This window comes from Salvia splendens, chromosome 10 (assembly GCF_004379255.2).
Source record: "Salvia splendens isolate huo1 chromosome 10, SspV2, whole genome shotgun sequence".
NCBI classification, from domain to species: domain Eukaryota; kingdom Viridiplantae; phylum Streptophyta; class Magnoliopsida; order Lamiales; family Lamiaceae; genus Salvia; species Salvia splendens.
In genome coordinates, this window is record NC_056041.1 from 8,460,061 (window position 1) to 8,478,238 (window position 18,178).

The 18,178-nt window shown below is 41.0% G+C and overlaps 5 protein-coding genes across 5 annotated transcripts; 2 read left to right on the forward strand and 3 right to left on the reverse strand.

The window, feature by feature from the left end:
• Positions 1-4,490: 4,490 nt before the first annotated feature.
• On the forward strand, positions 4,491-5,401 carry LOC121750304 (40S ribosomal protein S27-2-like). The gene is made up of 4 exons (XM_042144822.1): positions 4,491-4,584; positions 4,720-4,821; positions 4,929-4,957; positions 5,085-5,401. The coding sequence occupies exons 1-4, from the start codon at positions 4,582-4,584 to the stop codon at positions 5,209-5,211; spliced, it is 261 nt and encodes an 86-aa protein (XP_042000756.1). The 5' UTR covers positions 4,491-4,581; the 3' UTR covers positions 5,212-5,401.
• Positions 5,402-7,559: 2,158 nt separating this feature from the next.
• Positions 7,560-8,756, reverse strand: LOC121750186 (germin-like protein subfamily T member 1). The gene has a single exon (XM_042144668.1). The coding sequence runs from the start codon at positions 8,405-8,407 to the stop codon at positions 7,751-7,753; it is 657 nt and encodes a 218-aa protein (XP_042000602.1). The 5' UTR covers positions 8,408-8,756; the 3' UTR covers positions 7,560-7,750.
• Positions 8,757-9,376: 620 nt separating this feature from the next.
• LOC121751356 (germin-like protein subfamily T member 1) lies at positions 9,377-10,162 on the reverse strand. The gene has a single exon (XM_042146081.1). The coding sequence runs from the start codon at positions 10,158-10,160 to the stop codon at positions 9,492-9,494; it is 669 nt and encodes a 222-aa protein (XP_042002015.1). The 5' UTR covers positions 10,161-10,162; the 3' UTR covers positions 9,377-9,491.
• A 1,437-nt stretch (positions 10,163-11,599) lies between these two features.
• Positions 11,600-13,329, forward strand: LOC121751484 (probable myosin-binding protein 6). The gene has a single exon (XM_042146233.1). It carries the CDS (start codon positions 11,762-11,764, stop codon positions 12,929-12,931), a length of 1,170 nt encoding a protein of 389 aa, XP_042002167.1. The 5' UTR covers positions 11,600-11,761; the 3' UTR covers positions 12,932-13,329.
• Positions 13,330-13,393: 64 nt separating this feature from the next.
• On the reverse strand, positions 13,394-16,949 carry LOC121751485 (polynucleotide 5'-hydroxyl-kinase NOL9-like). The gene is made up of 9 exons (XM_042146234.1): positions 16,628-16,949; positions 16,134-16,231; positions 15,992-16,025; positions 15,259-15,404; positions 14,967-15,153; positions 14,563-14,743; positions 14,283-14,379; positions 14,076-14,203; positions 13,394-13,601 (listed from the first exon to the last, which is right to left on the reverse strand). The coding sequence occupies exons 1-9, from the start codon at positions 16,807-16,809 to the stop codon at positions 13,548-13,550; spliced, it is 1,107 nt and encodes a 368-aa protein (XP_042002168.1). The 5' UTR covers positions 16,810-16,949; the 3' UTR covers positions 13,394-13,547.
• Positions 16,950-18,178: the final 1,229 nt, after the last annotated feature.

Genomic DNA, 18,178 nt, shown 5'->3' on the forward strand with positions numbered 1-18,178 from the left:
TAGATTTTCTGACTCCAAGAATCTGGCGGATCAGCTGGAAGATTTTCGAAAGTATATAGATGATCTTGAGGGTGTGGATGATCCCATGAAAGATGAGGATAAAGCTTTGATGTTATTGAATGCTCTGCCTCAGAGTTTTGAGCAATTCAAAGACTCAATACTTCTTGGAAGGGATTCGAAAGTGACTTTGGAGGAGGTATTTTCTGCATTAAAGCTGAAGGCAATGCAGAAATGTGTCAGCAAGCCAATCGATCAAGCTGCTGAAAGCCTCAATGTGAAGGCAACTTCAAAGAAACAATTCAAATTCAAGAAACCCCCATCTGACAAGTGGAAGCCAAGATCATCTAAGGAAGGAGATCAAAAGGAATCTAGAAGTTGCTTCTGGTGTAAGAAACCAGGACACATCAAGCAAAATTGTTTTGCTTGGAAGAAAAAGCAATCTGAAAATCACAAAGGAGATGGCACAGCAGCTATCACTGAGGAAATTGAAGAGGCAAGAGCTCTCAATGTGGTGGAGGATAGCCCATTATCAAGGCTATGGATCATGGACTCAGGCTGCAGTTTCCATATGTCCTCCAATCTCGACTGGTTCCAAGATTTAAAGGAATCTGAAGGCTCAGTGTTGCTGGGAGATGACCATGTGTGTGATGTAAGGGGTGTTGGGAGCATATGTTTGAGGATGGACAATGGAATTTTCAGAACTCTCACTGATGTGAGATACATCCCATCCATTAAAAGGAATCTTATATCCTTGGGTCTTCTTGAGAAGAATGGCTACGAATTGACTCTCTTTGGTGGAGAGATGCTTGTCAAAAAGGATGGCCAAATGATCATGAAGGCTGTCAGAAACAATGTGCTCTATTATCTGAAAGCTGAGGCAGTTGCTGGAACAGCCAACAACACACAAAAGACCATCAATTGGCATGCTAGGCTGGGCCATGTGGGGGACACTGGGCTGATGCAGCTGGTAAGGCAAGGCATTATTCAGATGGCTGATTCAGAGATACAAAGAGCCATTGGATCGTGTGAAGAATGTATTCTTGGCAAAAACAAGAAGCTGCCATATGGAGTGGGCAAACATAACTCAACACAACCTCTCCAATATGTTCACAGTGACATATGGGGCCCTGCACCAGTAAATAGCATTGGAGGAGGCAGGTATTTCTTATCATTTGTTGATGATTTTTCAAGAAAGGTATGGATAATGATCATGAAAGAAAAGTCAGAGACCTTCAAGAAATTTCAGGAGTGGTGTACTGCAGTTGAGCTAGAAAAGGGGAAGCCTTTGAGATGCCTAAGAACTGACAATGGGCTGGAATTTTTGTCCCATGAGTTTGATGAGTTTTGCAAGAGAAAAGGAATTAAAAGGCATAGAACGGTGCCTCACAACCCACAACAAAATGGGGTCGCCGAGAGAATAAATAGAACCATTCTTGAAAGGGTAAGATGCATGTTGATAGCATCTGGAATGTCAAAACCATTTTGGGCAGAAGCAGCCTCCACAGCTGTTGTTTTAATCAACAAATGCCCCTCTGCTGCCATTGAAAATCAGACTCCGGATAGTAGATGGTATGGATCTTATGGAGACTATTCAAAATTAAGACCATTTGGGTGTAGAGCATATGCTCACATCAAACAAGGAAAGCTGGAACCAAGGGCTCTCAGATGTGTGATGATAGGCTATCAGGTTGGAGTTAAAGGTTACAGATTATGGTGCTGTGAGGAAGGGAATAAGAAGGTTGTCATCAGTAGGGATGTTATTTTCAGGGAATCTGAAATGCCTTTCTTCATGAAGCAAGTTCAGACTGTTGAGTTTGAGGTGGAGGGTCAGAGGGAATCCTCATCTGATGCTGTAAGAAGTCCACCAGATACTGTGAGAAATTCACAAGAAACCAGTGTTGGTGGATCCTCTGAACATGAAAGTAACATCAAGACTCCACAGAGACTGGTTGCAAGAGACAGAACCAGAAGAAGGATCAAGCTCCCTTCCAGATTTCAGGATTTTGATATGATGCACTATGCACTGGCCATAGCTGAGGAGATGGACTATCATGAGCCTTCAAATTACAAGGAAGCAATAAGGAGTCCGGAGAAGGATCAGTGGCTATTAGCCATGCAGGAGGAGATTGATAGTTTGTACAAAAATCACACATGGATTTTGGTGTTGAGGCCAACTGATCAGAAAACAGTTGGTTGTAAATGGATTTTTAAGAAGAAAATTGAGGCATTCAACAACAATCAAATCAGATTTAAAGCCAGGTTGGTGGCCAAAGGCTTTACACAAAAGGAGGGAGTAGATTATAATGAAATATTCTCCCCTGTGGTAAAGCATAGCTCAATCAGGATTCTACTTGCCATTGTTGCTCAGAGAAATTGGGAATTGCAGCAACTCGATGTCAAAACAGCCTTTCTTCATGGAGAGCTCGAAGAGAAAATTTACATGGAGCAGCCTCCTGGTTTTGTCCAACCAGGAAATGAAGGAAAGGTGTGTTTGCTGAAAAGAAGCTTGTATGGTCTAAAACAAAGTTCAAGACAGTGGTATCTCAGGTTCAATGAGTTCATGCATAAGATCGGTTTTGAGAAGTCTTTGTATGATCATTGTGTCTTCATCAAGAGAAGAGGTGGAGTTGCTGTGGCATATCTACTATTGTATGTAGATGATATGCTGATCTCTGCAGAGCATAAGGAAGAGGTGGAGTTAGTGAAAGGTGATCTGAAATCTGAATTTGATATGAAGGATCTTGGAGATGCAAAGAAGATCCTTGGAATGGAGATCATAAGGGATAGAGACAAGAAAAGGATATGGCTAACTCAGAAAGATTACATTAGGAATGTGATCAAGAAATTTCAGATGAATAAAAGCAAACCAGTGAGTGTGCCCCTGAGCCAGCAGTTTAAGCTCAGTGTAAATCAGTGCCCTAAAGATGATAGTCAGAGAAGAGAGATGGATAAAATCCCATATGCAAACATAGTGGGAAGCATCATGTACACCATGGTGTGTACAAGGCCAGACATCAGCCAAGCCATAAGTGTTGTGAGCAGATACATGGCAGATCCAGGTATGGAGCATTGGCATGCTTTAAAATGGATACTAAGGTATCTGAATGGTACTCAGGATTATGGCATACTGTTTGATGGAAGTAAGAATTTTGATGCACAGCCTCTATTGGGATATTGTGATTCTGATTTTGCTACTAACATTGACACAAGGAAGTCCCAATCCGGCTATGTTTTCTGCATGTATGGAGCTGCTGTAAGTTGGAAGTCGAGTTTGCAATCTGTGGTGGCACTCTCAACAACTGAGGCAGAATATATTTCCATGGCTGAGGCCGTAAAGGAGAGCATGTGGCTGAAAGGAATCTGCTCGGATTTTGGAGTTGATCAAGGAGCTGTGACTGTATTATGTGATTCAAATAGTGCCATATGTTTGTCAAAACATCAGACATTCCATGAAAGGAGCAAGCATGTGGATGTTAAGCTTCATTTTGTGAGGGATGAAGTTGAAATGGGCTCAGTGAAGATTGAAAAGGTAGCTACTGAGCACAATGCAGCTGATATGCTAACAAAGGTGTTGCCCGGACTTAAGTTGAAGTATTGCATGGATTTGGTGAATCTGATTCAGCTGGAGTGATTGTGGAAGATGGATGAAATCTATGGATTGTCCAGTTATGTCCCAAGGTGGAGATTTGTTATGAGGATTGGGGCAAAACTGCACAATCAGTTCAGTTCGGTTACCAATATACTGTTCGGCGATTAGGGACCGATATGCTGTTCGGTGATCTGACGAACTGCAATCATGCTCGGTGACTGGTCGAGTTTGTAGTCGTGCTCAGGGATTAACCGAGCTCAATGTTCGGTGTTGAGCTCGGTGCTCAGTGCTCGGTGTTGGTGCTCAGTGCTCGGTGTTGGTGTTCGGTGTTGGCCGAACTTAAACGTGTTCGGTGTTGGCCGAACTTAAACGAGTTCGGAGTTGACAGTTGTTATTAACTGATGCACGTCGTCGGATGCGACTAGTTAGTTAGCTTTAAATGAAAGCCGTTAGGTTTGAACTAGTCGTTAGATAAGTGTTAGTTAAATAGAGCCGAGCTGTGGAAAAAGAAAAGAGAATTTTTCATCCAAGAGTTTTGTAATCTTCCACACAAATAAAACACAAGATTTCCATTGACTCTCCAAGAATTGTTTTTGCTTATTCATTTTCATATCAAGTATTCGTTCTTCTCGTTCCGGAATCGATCTCGTTGTGATAACAAGATTGAGTCGCGTATCTGATAGCATTACAGTGGACACTTAATGTGAGACGGAGGTAGTAGTATACGGAGTATAATTTAAACTTAATATATTTAGAGCTCGCGGTTAGATTTTTTTTACTCCTATAAGAGTTGTTACCCATAATTAGTTATTTACAGTTGTTTAACTTGGCCCAACATAGAGAGCCCAAATAAAATTAGCCCACTACTATATAATCCCGTGATTGAAAACCTAGATTTGCTTATTGCTGTTACAACTCCGCAGCTGCGTGAAGCTCTCTCTTCTCTCTTTCTTCTCACGCCGCTCTCCCTCTATCTCTCTCTACAGCAAAAGATGGTACGGCCTCCGATTCACCTGTTATTGCGAATTTTTTTTCATTGCGACGATTTTGTTATTAATTTGACAAAAATTGCTGCTTTGTTGTTGCGTTGTTCTGTTTTTAAGTATTCAGTTTTTGCTGTTTGTTTATAGGTTCTATCTAATGATGTCGATTTGCTCAACCCACCGGCTGAGCTCGAGAAGAGGAAGCACAAGCTCAAGCGCCTCGTGCAATCCCCAAACTCATTCTTCATGGTAATAATCACACCGAGTTTTTGTTCTGCTAATTCGGTTCCTAATTTTTGTTTTCAATTTCACGCTATTGTTTTCTGTTAGTTTTTATTGTTACTCCATTTTTGTAGGATGTCAAGTGTCAGGGTTGCTTCAACATGTAAGTTTTGTTAGATTTTTAAAAATACAACTGTTAAATTTAAAATACTGTGAATCAATTGCTGGTTGATTTGAAATTCTTGTTATGAAGTTATCATTTATGTTTGTAAATGTGTATGTATTTGCAGAACCACTGTTTTCAGCCATTCCCAAACCGTTGTTGTGTGCGGAAACTGCCAGACAGTGCTGTGCCAACCAACCGGTGGCCGTGCCCGCCTCACCGAGGGATGCTCCTTCCGAAAAAAGGGCGATTAAAGAACATACACCCCGTTTCACATTCTTTAATGAATGTGAGTCCAGAGTTTTTTGGTTTCTTGTTTTCACTTTTTTTGAAATGTAATGCTGTTGTTTTATACTTCTTGAGTTTCTCAAGAAGTAACCCTTACGTTATCCTAGGTCTGAATTATGTTATATTATGGAGTAATTGACTAGTTTTTCTCTATCATTTTCTTACTTGCTCTTAGTTTGTCAAGTTTTAAACTTATGCTTGTCCCACACATATATTTACTTCTGATAACGTTTGTTGTCTTTTTAAGTTTTGTTTTGATATAATCTAATTGCTGATTATGCTTACATTACTTTATAGTGTAAACACTATGAAATACTCCAATAAAGATTGTTTTTTTAATCATTCTGGAATGGACTATCAGATTATAGTTTGTTCGTGCCTTGCTGATATTAGTGCTTTCATTTTATCTGCTTTGTTGTGGGCATGGTCGATTTTGGTTTTATCTCATTGTATGTTAATTGTAGTATCTCTGTTTTTTTCGTTAAATCTCTTTTATGTGATACTATTAAAAATAGCCCTAATTTGGAATTGAATCATTAGTAGTATCATAAAATTTAGTATACTAATTGGAGTAGTATATGAACCATCAACTTCACCTTTCTGATCATAATCATAATATTTCAAATGTGTTTGTTGGAATAATAATCAAATTTAGGATGTAGGTTAATGCAATTACCTAATTCATGTATTAATCAGCTACATGTAGCGAATAAACATGATTAATAACATAACCTATCCCAGTAAACCAAGACGATCCATCCTGAAACTTTGTAAGGTCAGCTTATATATAAATTGTTCGTACAATTATCAGATAAGATGCTTTTGAAAAACAAATATACAAACGTCTCCCATTGATATTTCATTTAGAGAGTTGGTGTTTGCCTGTCTGAAAATGAAAGCAGGTCTTAAAATTGTTATTCCATTAAGCAACGGCTTTCCGTTGCAACAAGAAACAGTTGTTTGAAGATGCAGTGTCAAAGTCACATGCATATAACAATTGTCCAACTAAATGAGGTCATTGGAGAATAGTACACAAAGAAAATGGAGTACAACATAAGAGCTAGTATTTCTTAGTACAAATTAAAATTAAGTGAATATCATATTTATTGTGTCAAGATTGGATTAGCCTAAACTAATGACAAAATTGAAGCTATATTTATATTGGAATACCGAAAAAAGCAGCACCAGCTTTGAGCCTCCCTCATTTGTAGGTGCAACCAATTAGTGTTGAACACTCTCAATTCTCAACAACCTTCTCACTTCCCCACCGCGCAAATAACGCCCTTAACCACAAAATCGACCCTTTACTAGCAATGCATTATATAATTCACTCGCTCCCATAAAAACAAAATGCTCCTACTCTACTTAATACTCAATGTGTTAATGAATCACATATATTCTTCTAGCCTCTCTTCTATTTTTTCCTTCAATGGGATTGAAGAATTTCATCTCTCACACACTCACTCTTTTCTTGGCGCCAGACAAGGCTAGCAAGAGCGATATGGCTGAGTGCGCGGTGTGCCTGTCGAGCTTGGAGGGCGAGGTGGGCACGAGGGTGCTGCCCTGCTTGCACGAGTTCCATGCGCACTGCGTGGAGAGATGGTTTTTGATGCCACATTTCAAAAACACTTGCCCCATCTGCAGGTTTGTTGTTATGGAAGAATGTGGTGAGGTGATGAGCAGACAGCAAGAGTGTTTCACTGAGGAAATGGTCATTTGGTTTTCTTCTTTCCATGTTGCTGGATTTTGATCCTTTGTTTTCAATAATCAAATGCATATATGTAACTGTAAATTTCATTATAATAACCCCATTTTGCCTCCCAAAACTGTGCCACACCCCCTAAAACATAGATCAAATAGAAGACTGGTACTGCTCAACCGCCACAATTTAGGCATGCTGTTATTTTCACCCTTTATTACCTTGTCTCAGAAGATTAAACTGAATATGATTATCTCTCAAGCTCGGAATTTAGAAAATATAGCCTATGTTCGACCCCAATGATTTAGACAGTTACCATATGCAATGTGACATTCTTTTGTTTTCATAACCTTATAAATTACTCTACTTGAATAATAATATACAGACAAAGATGTCAACTTTAACAAACATGATGTCAACATCCATGCTAGGTATAGCAATAACTAGGTCAGTATCACAATTAACAAATTACAAAGTTGTAGCTTGTAGGTAGATTAGGTGGAATTAAATTAGAAAGACTCAGCCAAATCTATAGTCCAATAACAATATCATTTAACAAGAGGCATTAGGTTTCATAAACCAATAAAAAATGAGGCAACATTGTTCATCATTGACTTAATTAAACCAGCATGTCATATTTCTCAGAAACAATGATGCCTTTTTTTTGTTTATTAATTCAATATTTCCACAACGAGACAAACAACATCAAAATAACACAAAAAATAAAAATACAATCTTCCATCTAGCAATATGTTGCTGCCAAAGATCATTATTCAGAAGTAAAAACACTAAAAAAACAGAACTTTTCAACCAAATTTGGACTTGATTTGATCAACAACAGATTGCTCAACTTGAAAAGCTTTGGTCAGGACATCGGTTGGCACAGAAGGCCGCGAGCCAAACAGATTCAGAGAGACAATAACAGCACCAGGCAAATGGCTATTGAAAGCAGTGAAAATCAGTGCTTTCTCCTCTCCAATATTCATCTGAAAATGCACCAGCCCTCTCGGGATCACGAACATCTCCCCTGCAGTCAAGTTCTTCGCGTAGAACACGTTGGAGGTGGAGATCAGCCCCACGAGCAGCTTCCCCTGGATGACCACGCCCGTCTCTGTGGCCCGGGGGTGCGAGTGGGGAGGATTGAGGCCACCGGGGGCTATGTCGACTCTGTTCATCGAGAGTCCTAGAGTGTTAAGTGCTGGAAATGCAAGAACATTGCCTTGCAACACACTGCTGCCAAAGGGGCTATTGGTGTCACCCTCTTTGGCTAGGCCGTCGAAGAAGAAGTCGTTTGAGGTCACGTTTGAGGCCGGTTTGCAGGGGAAGCCGGTTATGGAGATGGGGGACTGGAGATCAGCAATGCAGAAGTCTTGCAGTGGATCAGGATCTGAGGAGAGAGAGGGGAGTGGTGATGAGAGGAGGAGGAGTGTGGAGAAGAGGAGGATTAGGGGTGATTTGGCCATGGTAGGATGTGATGTTTTTGCCTAATGGTGGAGATTTTGATTGATTTATAGGCCATATGTCATGAAAGTCAATAGTAGAAATGTTCTTGCAGTATAATAGCAGTTGGTGGTTGAATCTTGGACATAGATTGAAAATTTTGCAGGATGGAAATGATCTAAGTGAGCATGTCGTTGTAACGGGACGGAGTCAGAGCGTCCCCCGTCCCTGTCAGCCAACTGCAAGGAAAAGTATAAGTTTGAAGGTGAAATTAATGAACTTTGATTTTGACTATTGTAGTTTACCTTTTCATAATGCTCAAGAAAGAACAAGTAGCATATTTGTAAGGGTGTTAAGGTTTATTGTGAGGATTTTTTGTTAGGGAGATTTACTGAAATATGAACAACCGGATATACTGAAAGGCGTGAACAACACTTTCAGATCAAATCAATTTGGTGGTTCTACCAATATTTGATCGGATACAATTCAGGTTTGTAGAAGATTCGTATGTTGATTTTTTGATAAGATCTTAGAACCGAAAATGATCAATAAGAAGATGCAGAGACGAAGCATCGTGTCTCTTCACGGAACATTGCGTCTCTTCATCAGTTAACCGATTTTAACTGATTTTTGGCGGGTTTCTAAAATTGCAAATTAGTCCTTCAATTATCGGAAATTACATTTCCGGATGAAGATTTTTATATAGCAACTTTAATGGAAATAAAAATTTTCCCAGCTCGACCCCAGCCAGGGGCTGCAGGCCCCTTGGACCCCGCTCTCGAGGGCGCTGCACCCGAACCCCCGTCCAATCATAACGAATTCAAACAATTGTGCACTCCGCACTTCCAAGTTATTTAATGTCTCATTATGATTATATTGATCAATCAAGTTAAATCCAATTACACTAAAATATCCAACATTTTTTGGTATATTTTAAGACAAGATAGACTGCTGTTCTGTTGACAGAAGTCAAGTCTTGTAGAGGTTGGTTGCTAACAAATTAATTTTATTTCCCATAAGAAAATTACATGAAAAAAACAATACAATGTTATTTTCCATCTAACATAGTAATTCAGAAGTAAACTTGGACGGTAAAAGTGGTAGTTTTCAACCAAATTTGGAGTTGATTTGATCAATGACCGTCTTGTTAACTTGGAAAGCTTTCATGAGCACATCGTCTGGCAGAGAAGGCCTCGATCCAAACAGATTCGAAGAAACGAAAACAGTTCCCGGCAAATGGCTGTTGAAAGCAGTGTAGATCAAGGCTGACTCCTCTCCTACATTCATCTGAAAATGCACTAGTCCTCTTGGGACAACGAACATCTCCCCTGCGGTCAAGTTCTTCGAGTAGAGCACGTTGGATGTGGAGATCATCCCCACCAGCAGCTTCCCTTGCGCGACTATGCCCACCTCTGTGGCCCGGGGATGGGAGTGGGGTGCGTTGAGGCCGTCAGTGGCTATGTCGACTCTGTTCATCGAGATGCCTAGTGTGTTGAGGGCTGGGAATGCAAGAACATTGCCATAGACCACACTGCTGCCGTTGGAGTTGTAGGTGTCTCCCTCTCGGGCCAGGCCATCGAAGAAGAAGTCGTTTGAGGTGACGTTTGAGGCCGGTTTGCAGGGGAAGCCGTTCATGGAGACCGGGGCTTGGAGATCGGCAATGCAGAAGTCCTGCAAGGGGTCAGGATCTGAGGAGAGAGAGGGGAGTGGTGATGAGAGGAGGAGTGCGGAGAAGAGTAGGGTTAGGGTTGATTTGTGAGCGAGTGTGGATGACATGGTTGAGGTGGTGTTTTTGTGTGTTGGTGGAGAGTTTGATTGGTTTATATAGGCCAACTAAAGTCATCAAATGGGAAAGTTGAACCATTGGTTTTAATTTGGAGTATAATTGGGTGTTGAATTTGCATGGTGCATGGAAAGGAGTTATAAATATTGATCACCAGCCTACCCATTTCTCCTCTTCTTAGAGATATATTGTAACATGGGGTGTATTCAGTCAATCATAATTGTAAAAAGAGAGAAAATATGTAATGAATTGGACATGCCGCATGGTAATATATTTGGGCTACTAAATTTCTATTCCTCCTTTGCATCTTGTTACACATAGATAAGGGTCTATCCAAGGAAATGAACCAAACCGCAAACTATTTAGAGCTCATCTCAAAAACTCGTTGGATCTTTGTTTGGTGAAGCTCGTAAGCTAAACAAACTTAACTCGTTAACTCGTAAATAAACCTTTTAAATGATACCGTATACAATTATATTTCATTCAACAATTAATAAAATAATTGTATCAAATAGGAGTATGTAGTATTTGTTTTTATTTACTGTAGATGCAATTTCTATTTTTAAAAGAAAGTAATTAATATTTGAATCGTAAAAGTCGTCCAACTTCATTAATATTGGCTGATTGCCTCCGACTTTGACTGGAAGTCTAGACAGTCACTGTCTCACTGACCTTTACTAATTCTTAACCCAAATTGAAGATTTTTCCACTACGTTTTTCCTATGAGATTAAATTCTCTCACATCAAGCTCCCTCAGTTCGTTTTCTTTTCAACTTTCAATATTTGAATATTGTCATAAAAAAATAAATATTTGATGGCAAAATTTCAATGTTTGAAGGTTGTAAAAAAAATAAAAATTTGATGGTATAATATATAGTAATTCACCTACAAAAAATTTATTTTTTAAAACACAAAAATATAGACGCAATTAGAAATTTTTTGAAAAATAACCACAATTTAGAACGTAAAAGAAGGTATCCCTAAATCAAAGAGAAATTATCCTAATCTTTTATTTTTCTAGTGCGCTTCCATTTGTATCCCATAATTTTAATTGGAATCTTAGTGGTATATTTAGAAATATAAATTATTGTTTCGTAATTATATTAAAAATATCAGCCATTCGTTTTTTATAGTTTCATATACACAAAATTCCAAGTGTCCAACTTAATTGACTTGCTAGATTTATTACATCTAATTAGTCTTCATTAAATCCCGTGGATATAAAATACTCTAAATTGATTCCAACTTTATTATAGTCGAATAGGAAATAACCTAGCAATTGTATCGAAAATAGCCCAAGTTCAACGTGAATTGATTCGAAATCTATATTTATATTTCAAATCCTGTGTTTCCAAACATAGAATGTCTCTTTCATGGCAGACCGTTAATTCAGTTATTTCCTCCCAAATAATTCTACCTGAAAGAAACCGAAACAGAGCCCACCACCATCAAACTTCAACCTCATTAACAACTATTCCTTCATCACGTAGAAACACCAAAACGCCCATCTGAGAAGAGGGAGGGAGAGAGAGAGAGGTCACGAGATCACTCGCCAGCACGTCTCGTGATCCTATCCAATCCCCACTCCCAAATCATGCCGATCGAGCTACTCAAATGGCTGTGGGAGCAGCCCCTCGCCTCCTTCCCCAATTCCCTCCGCAACTCCATCGTCCAATGCTTCATGATCGTCCTCCTCTTCATCGACCGCCTCCTCTCCTTCGTCTCCACCGAGTTCGCCCGCCTCTTCGGCCTCCGCCAGCCCTGCCTCCTCTGCCCCCGCCGCCCTGCTGACCTCTACTACGACGACTCCATCTGCGACGCCCACAAGCGCCACGTCTCCTCCCTCGGCTTCTGCGCCGTCCACTCCAAGCTCTCCGACATCCGCTCCATGTGCCACGTCTGCATTGTCTCCTTCGCCACCGAGAAGGATTCCGACTGCGACAAGTATAAGGCCGTCGCCGCCATCCTCAACAAGGACATTGACCGGATTGTGGATGACGACCGCCGCGCTGCCCTGCTCCGCCGCCTTAAGAAGGATGACGACGATAAGGGAGCGGGAGCCGATCCCAATTTGTGGTGCTCTTGCTGCGGGGAGCCCCTCAAGCTCAGGGCTTCCAAGAAGTTTCTCAGGAGTTTGTCGACCAGGTCCCCAGTTTCGTCTCCAAGGCTGTCGTGGCTGGCCAATAAGAACGATGAGACGCCTCGGTCGAGGTACCTGGAGCTGGAGGCGCCAAAGAATGATGCAGCACTCACACCATTCTTGCAAGACGACCCTAACAGAACTCCTAAATGGCAGATGAGCAGGAGCAGCAAGAAACTAAATTTTGACAAAGTGGATTCTCCTGTTATGCCCTTGGACATAATAAGCCCTCTCAACGAGGTGGACAGCAACGTTCTCACTCGTCTCAAGCAGCAAGCAAATCTCGACCATGACTCCCTCATGGCGATGTACATGGAGCTGGACAACGAGAGGAGCGCTGCTGCTGTGGCCGCCAACAATGCAATGGCTATGATCACTCGGATCCAGCAGGAGAAGGCAGCTATCCAGATGGAAGCGCTTCAGTACCAGAGGATGATGGAGGAGCAGGCAGAGTACGACGAGGAGGCCTTGGACTTCATGAGAGACATGCTGATCACCAATGAAGATGACGTCAAAGCTCTCGAGTCTGAGCTTGAGGCCTACAGGGTGAAATACGGGCCTATCGGGAAGTATGGTAGCGACGTTTGTGAATTTGATACTGATGAGGATTTCACGGAGATGTAGTCTCACTCGTCGTGTTTAAGTGAGAAATTGTCAGACATGGTGGTGCAATGATTGACATGTTCAGGTCACGGGCGCTTTCCTTGCAGGCTGGACGAGCCAGAAGGCAGCTTTTCCTTCTGACCATGCAAAACCTAGATATATAGTCTTATGATGATAGGCAGTATGCAGTAAATGAAAATGGTGATGTGCACACCACATATGCAAAGTTTAGGGTTTTTACATGCTTTTGACTATCTGTGTAGCTATGAATGAAGACATAGATAGTAAAGAAGGGCATATAATGCTAATAGCTAGTTTATATGTCTTTTTAGCTAGAGAACAGAAAAGGGCTCTTACATTACAATGTAAACTACTAAAGGATCCATCTTATTTTTACTGGAATCATTTCAAAAGACAAACTAATGGAACTCAGATTCAATACGTTTTGTCAAGATGCAATAAGATTCAATAAAACAGATATCCTGGTGATAACAATTGTGAAATTCCTATTAAATCTGTAGGTAAAATCAGTTCTTCCATTCATAATCTACGTTTCTACACGTTATAACATAAAAGATCTTCAACAAAAATGATCTCCCAGTAACATAAGTACATGAGAAATATCAAACAGTATATCCTAGTTAGTAGAGAGTACGTTCGTAGACAAGTATGGGGAAATACAGCCCTGCACCTGAAAAGGAAAGGAAAAGAAGCAACGGTTCAAATTGAAGTTTAAGCGATGGCTGACAGAAAAGTGACAATTCAATCAGCAAGTACTGAAATCATTTTCTCATGTGAATTTCAGAAGAAGTTGCTCAGAATCATTGACCAAATAAAGAAAATACATTATCAACAACAGATATTCGATGGCATTACCAAGCTTAATAAATTCATATGGATGATATTTACAGCTTCTACTGGATCGATCATATGGTTAAAGTGAACATACTACAATATGTCTCGAAATGAGTTGAGTTGAACATTGTTTTGAAAAAGAAGTGGAAAACAAACCAGGACTATCGTGCTCAAAGTTACATATTGATGATGAATGGATATATATGATGCATAGATGCAGAAAGAAGAGGCACACAGTAGCAGTAGCGGAAGCAGAGAAGAAATTTACAAGATTTAACAAAAGTGAGCCTTTTTGCCAAGATATACATACCTGCAGTAAAGAAATAGGAATTTGAATGAATCCTTGTAGTAACAAATCAACATCTTCCAAAATATGAGGTGGAACAGGGGTTATAACATAGAGTACGCCTTTGACGGTATCAATTGCTCTCACGATTCCTGGTGTATAAAAGATAAGACGAGAATGAAAACTTTATTGGTTGCAAAATGCTCTAAACAAACTGTTTGGTCAACTAACCCAAGCCAACACATTGAGGCAATTGCTCGGATACTGAACTGATTGCCATCCCAACAATGGTTGCATTCAAACTGTAGAAAGTCTCAGTTGTTGTGACCTGGCATAAAATCAACAGTTTCAACTTAGAAAAACGAACACGAACTGAAAGGAACATAAGTGACAATAACCTAAGTATCTCTGCATACAGGGAAATGAGTTGTTATAAATTTACCCTTCCTAGTCCTAAATTAGAAAACATACTCATGTGCTTATAATCCTTGCAACAGATTTTGAGATCTACCTGGCAATGGAGATGTTTTATTTTTATACTTGATATGGGAATCTCATAAGGAGGGTGAGAAGCCAATGCATGAGAAAGTTCCTTAATCGTGGAGATACTTGTATCACTTGGAAAGCATTGCCTAAAGTATGCCATTAGTCGCAGATCTCGTAGAAGACGTGCATCCTTTCGCATTGGTGCCCTGAAAGTTAGATACTAGGGATTAAGCATACTGACACATTTCAAATAGATTAAGCAATTTCTTGAAATTCTAAACAGGGTGAGTTCGGGTAACAAAAAAAAAAGAAGGAAAACTGTTTCTTAGTGAAGAAAACTAAAAACTTGGGAAAATGTTCTAGCAGATGCAGGAGCAGGACCAACTCTCTCATATCAAAATCAACTAATCAAGAAGATAAGAAGCATACGTTGAATTTAAATGGTTCTGAGAAGGAGCATTAATCTCAATGACAGTTGTGGCGGAATCAGCATCCCCCTCGTTTAACCAAAATGCCCCATCTGGTAAGTTCCTTGCGAGAACCGATCTTTGAAGCTTAACCACATGTGTGACAGATATATATCTTAGCATTTCCACCAGTATCTCATAACCAATACCTGCCACGAAAAATATAGAATAAAGAATGTTGCTAGGTACTAGAAGAAACAGTTAAAACAAAACATCAGAACTTTTACTTTGCAGCAGAGTATGGCATAACAAACCTTTCACCCAGCCCGGGGTATTTATGACAAGCGGTAGTCCTGCACCCTGGATTTCTGTTTCCATATAGTGATCATAAAGGGCCTTTATATAAGTCAAATAAGTTGTTGGGTCTCTTTTAGAGGAGATGTCACCAAAGAAAAAGCATCTGAAAGGATATTCGAAAGGAAATAGCTTATAAGCTTGTGTTGCACATATACTAAGGAAAATCATCTTCAAAAGGTTATGAACCAATAAATATTCACATGATTTAGATGCATGTGAACAGTATGATTAGAATCTGTGAGTCTAAGCAGCCAAAGGACCAACCTGAAAAAGTTCGGATTCGCATTCAAAATAAATTAAAAACATGCTAAAGATGTCAAACGATTTTAATGAATAACTTTATAGTTGTAAAACTTGTAACTTGTATCATTCATGTCTAGTCTTTTTCAGAACAAAATCTCATAATAGTAAGGTGCTGCTTCCTTAAAGGCAAAGAAGCATTTTTTGAATCAAACCAACTTAGAAAAAGCACTCCATCAAGAAGCCAGCTCAACAGAATTACTGCCCCACAGTTGGGCAATAATGTAATCTCATACGCCAGTTTCACCAGACCATGTTTTGGATGTGCGACATTGATCGGTAGCACCTCCATATATAAGTCTTCCAGTTTGCACTCAAAATTAATAGTATGAATAAGGACACATGTTTCACCCAATACAAAATAACTAGACTGAAACTAAATTATCATACCTTGCGGGAGTTTTCACGCATGGAATCGTCAAATCTAATAATACCAAACAGATAGATAGTTATGAGAATAAATTCATTCCAAGCAACCACTTGAATCAAGAACACAAAAACAAACATAAAGTTAAAGGAACAACATAGCTACCTGGAGTAATTTTGTCAATAACAGTTAGTGCTAGGAGACCAGGCGGAGTAAACTCCGTCTGCCCAACATCAGTATCAAGAAAAGCAACTCTTTTGTGCCTGAAGTAGTTCAAAACAGTGTGAGTTTCAATTCCATTACAGATGTACGAATCAATCAGTTCCACGTAGTTAAACATACCCCCTCACAATGTCATTATGTATGCATAATTTCTAACAATAATACTAAAATGAGCATAATCTCTAATATTCCAGATTACACAAACAAGAATAATTTCCAATTTCAAACAAACTGAAACCTCTTATACTCACCTAATCATTACAGACAGCTAACATTCCCATCATATAACATCAAGAAGAATGACAAGAACATAGAATCCCGCAGAGAAAGGAGTAAAAAAATCCTACAGCATTTTATCACAGCCCACATCCACAAAACGACAAAAGACGATAACTTTGCAATCCCCAACTGGATTAAGGTCCATAAAAGAGTACTACCTCTGAAGAAGGACGTTAACGAGGTGGCGTGCAAAAGTTGTTTTCCCGCTGTTTTTGGGGCCGCATACAAAAGCAATCGGAAAAGAAACAGCACCGCAGGCTATCAAGTCGGCTGCGGTCGACCATTCATTAGGAATTAAAATTTGTGGCGAAGGGCTCTCGGTTTCTGAAGCTGCCGCCATACTTGAGAAGCGATAATGATTTCGCTCTCCCGCCCCCCTTCTTCTCTCTCTCTTTTCTCTTCCGTTAAGCTCTTTCGCCGGAATTATGCGGCCACCAGGGGTTTAAAGAGGGGTTTTAAGAGGTCATATTTATTATTTAATCCAACCTTATACTAATAGCAGAGACATTAATTTTGCAACTTATTGTAGATTTTAGAATTTTCAATATTTTTTACGAGAAGAAAAATACATTTAACTATATGTGTGGTGTGAGTAACCATAGTTTGTGAGGCCATCCGCAATGGCGCCTAGCGCACCGCCTAGCCGAGCGCCGACGATAGGCGGTCCATTGCAACCGCCCAGCCATTTTCGGAATTAAAAACCGCCTAGCGCTCGGCGATTTCAGGGCGCTAGGCGATGCGCTGGGCCATCCACTCGGAGCTATTGCAGCGTCCGGATCGCCTAGCGCATCGCCTAGACGATTTTTTTTTCGAAACACTATATATACGCGGTTTGCACGTCATTTTCATTCGCACCACTTGTTTTAACGAGTATTCTCTCTATCTTAATTTCTGTACAAGATCAACACCGAGAAATGGAGAACACCAACGAAGGTACTCCAGTGACGACCGGGTCTCAAAGTCCCCCGGTACCCGTGGGAGGTGGATGGGGTCCGATGCCAGGGTACTACAACATGTACCCTTGGCAGGGGATGATACCCGGGATGGCAGCTGGGGGGAGTATGCCGGCGTGGCAGGGGTACCGGGGATGCAGCCCGGTGTGCATATGATGTCGGGGTGGGCACCCGGGATGCAGATGATGCCTGGGGGGGGACGACGATGCAGCCCCCGACGCAGGGGACGACGGGGGGGTACCGGGGATGCCGGGGGATGAAAACGTCTATCGCCCCAGTTTTGATTTTTCGACTGCTTCTTCGCACACTTCGACCCCAACGGAGACGCAGTTCACTCAATTTGAGACTTTCTCCTTGGAGGAGTTGGGGATTGATATGCTCGGTGTTCCGGAAACTCCCGTTCCCGCGAAGGGAGCAGTGCGGGGCGCCCCAAAGAAGAAGGGCAAGGGGAAGAAGAAGGGCGAGTCGTCGCAGCCGGGTGAGGATAGCCAGGTCCGGAGGAGGTGGACGGACGCTGAGAACGTCGCGATGTACAAGGCGTGGGTCAGTGTTTGCGATGATCCTCTCGCTTCGACAGCCTACCAGACATTTTGCCCGGAGGGGAGGCCACGCAACGGGGAGGATTGCCTGAAGGGGTGGGACCGAATCAGGGCTGACGTCTCCCGATTTTCGGATTTGTACGCCAACACCCTCCGCATGCAGAGCAGTGGCCAAACGGAGGAAGACTGCAGGAAGATAGCGGAGAAAGCCTTCCCC

Bases quoted from the DNA above. Each gene is read 5' to 3' on its own strand.
- LOC121751484 (XM_042146233.1), top strand. From the start codon at position 11,762: ATGCCGATCGAGCTACTCAAATGGCTGTGGGAGCAGCCCCTCGCCTCC.
- LOC121751485 (XM_042146234.1), bottom strand. From the start codon at position 16,809: ATGGCGGCAGCTTCAGAAACCGAGAGCCCTTCGCCACAAATTTTAATT. The intron at 14,204-14,282 runs GTTAGTTGACCA...TTTATACACCAG, and splicing joins GCCTCAATGTGTTGGCTTGG to GAATCGTGAGAGCAATTGAT. The intron at 13,602-14,075 runs GTATGTATATCT...TTTCCTTTTCAG, and splicing joins TTCCTATTTCTTTACTGCAG to GTGCAGGGCTGTATTTCCCC.
- LOC121751356 (XM_042146081.1), bottom strand. From the start codon at position 10,160: ATGTCATCCACACTCGCTCACAAATCAACCCTAACCCTACTCTTCTCC.
- LOC121750186 (XM_042144668.1), bottom strand. From the start codon at position 8,407: ATGGCCAAATCACCCCTAATCCTCCTCTTCTCCACACTCCTCCTCCTC.
- LOC121750304 (XM_042144822.1), top strand. The intron at 4,822-4,928 runs GTAATAATCACA...CCATTTTTGTAG, and splicing joins CCCCAAACTCATTCTTCATG to GATGTCAAGTGTCAGGGTTG. The intron at 4,958-5,084 runs GTAAGTTTTGTT...ATGTATTTGCAG, and splicing joins TGTCAGGGTTGCTTCAACAT to AACCACTGTTTTCAGCCATT.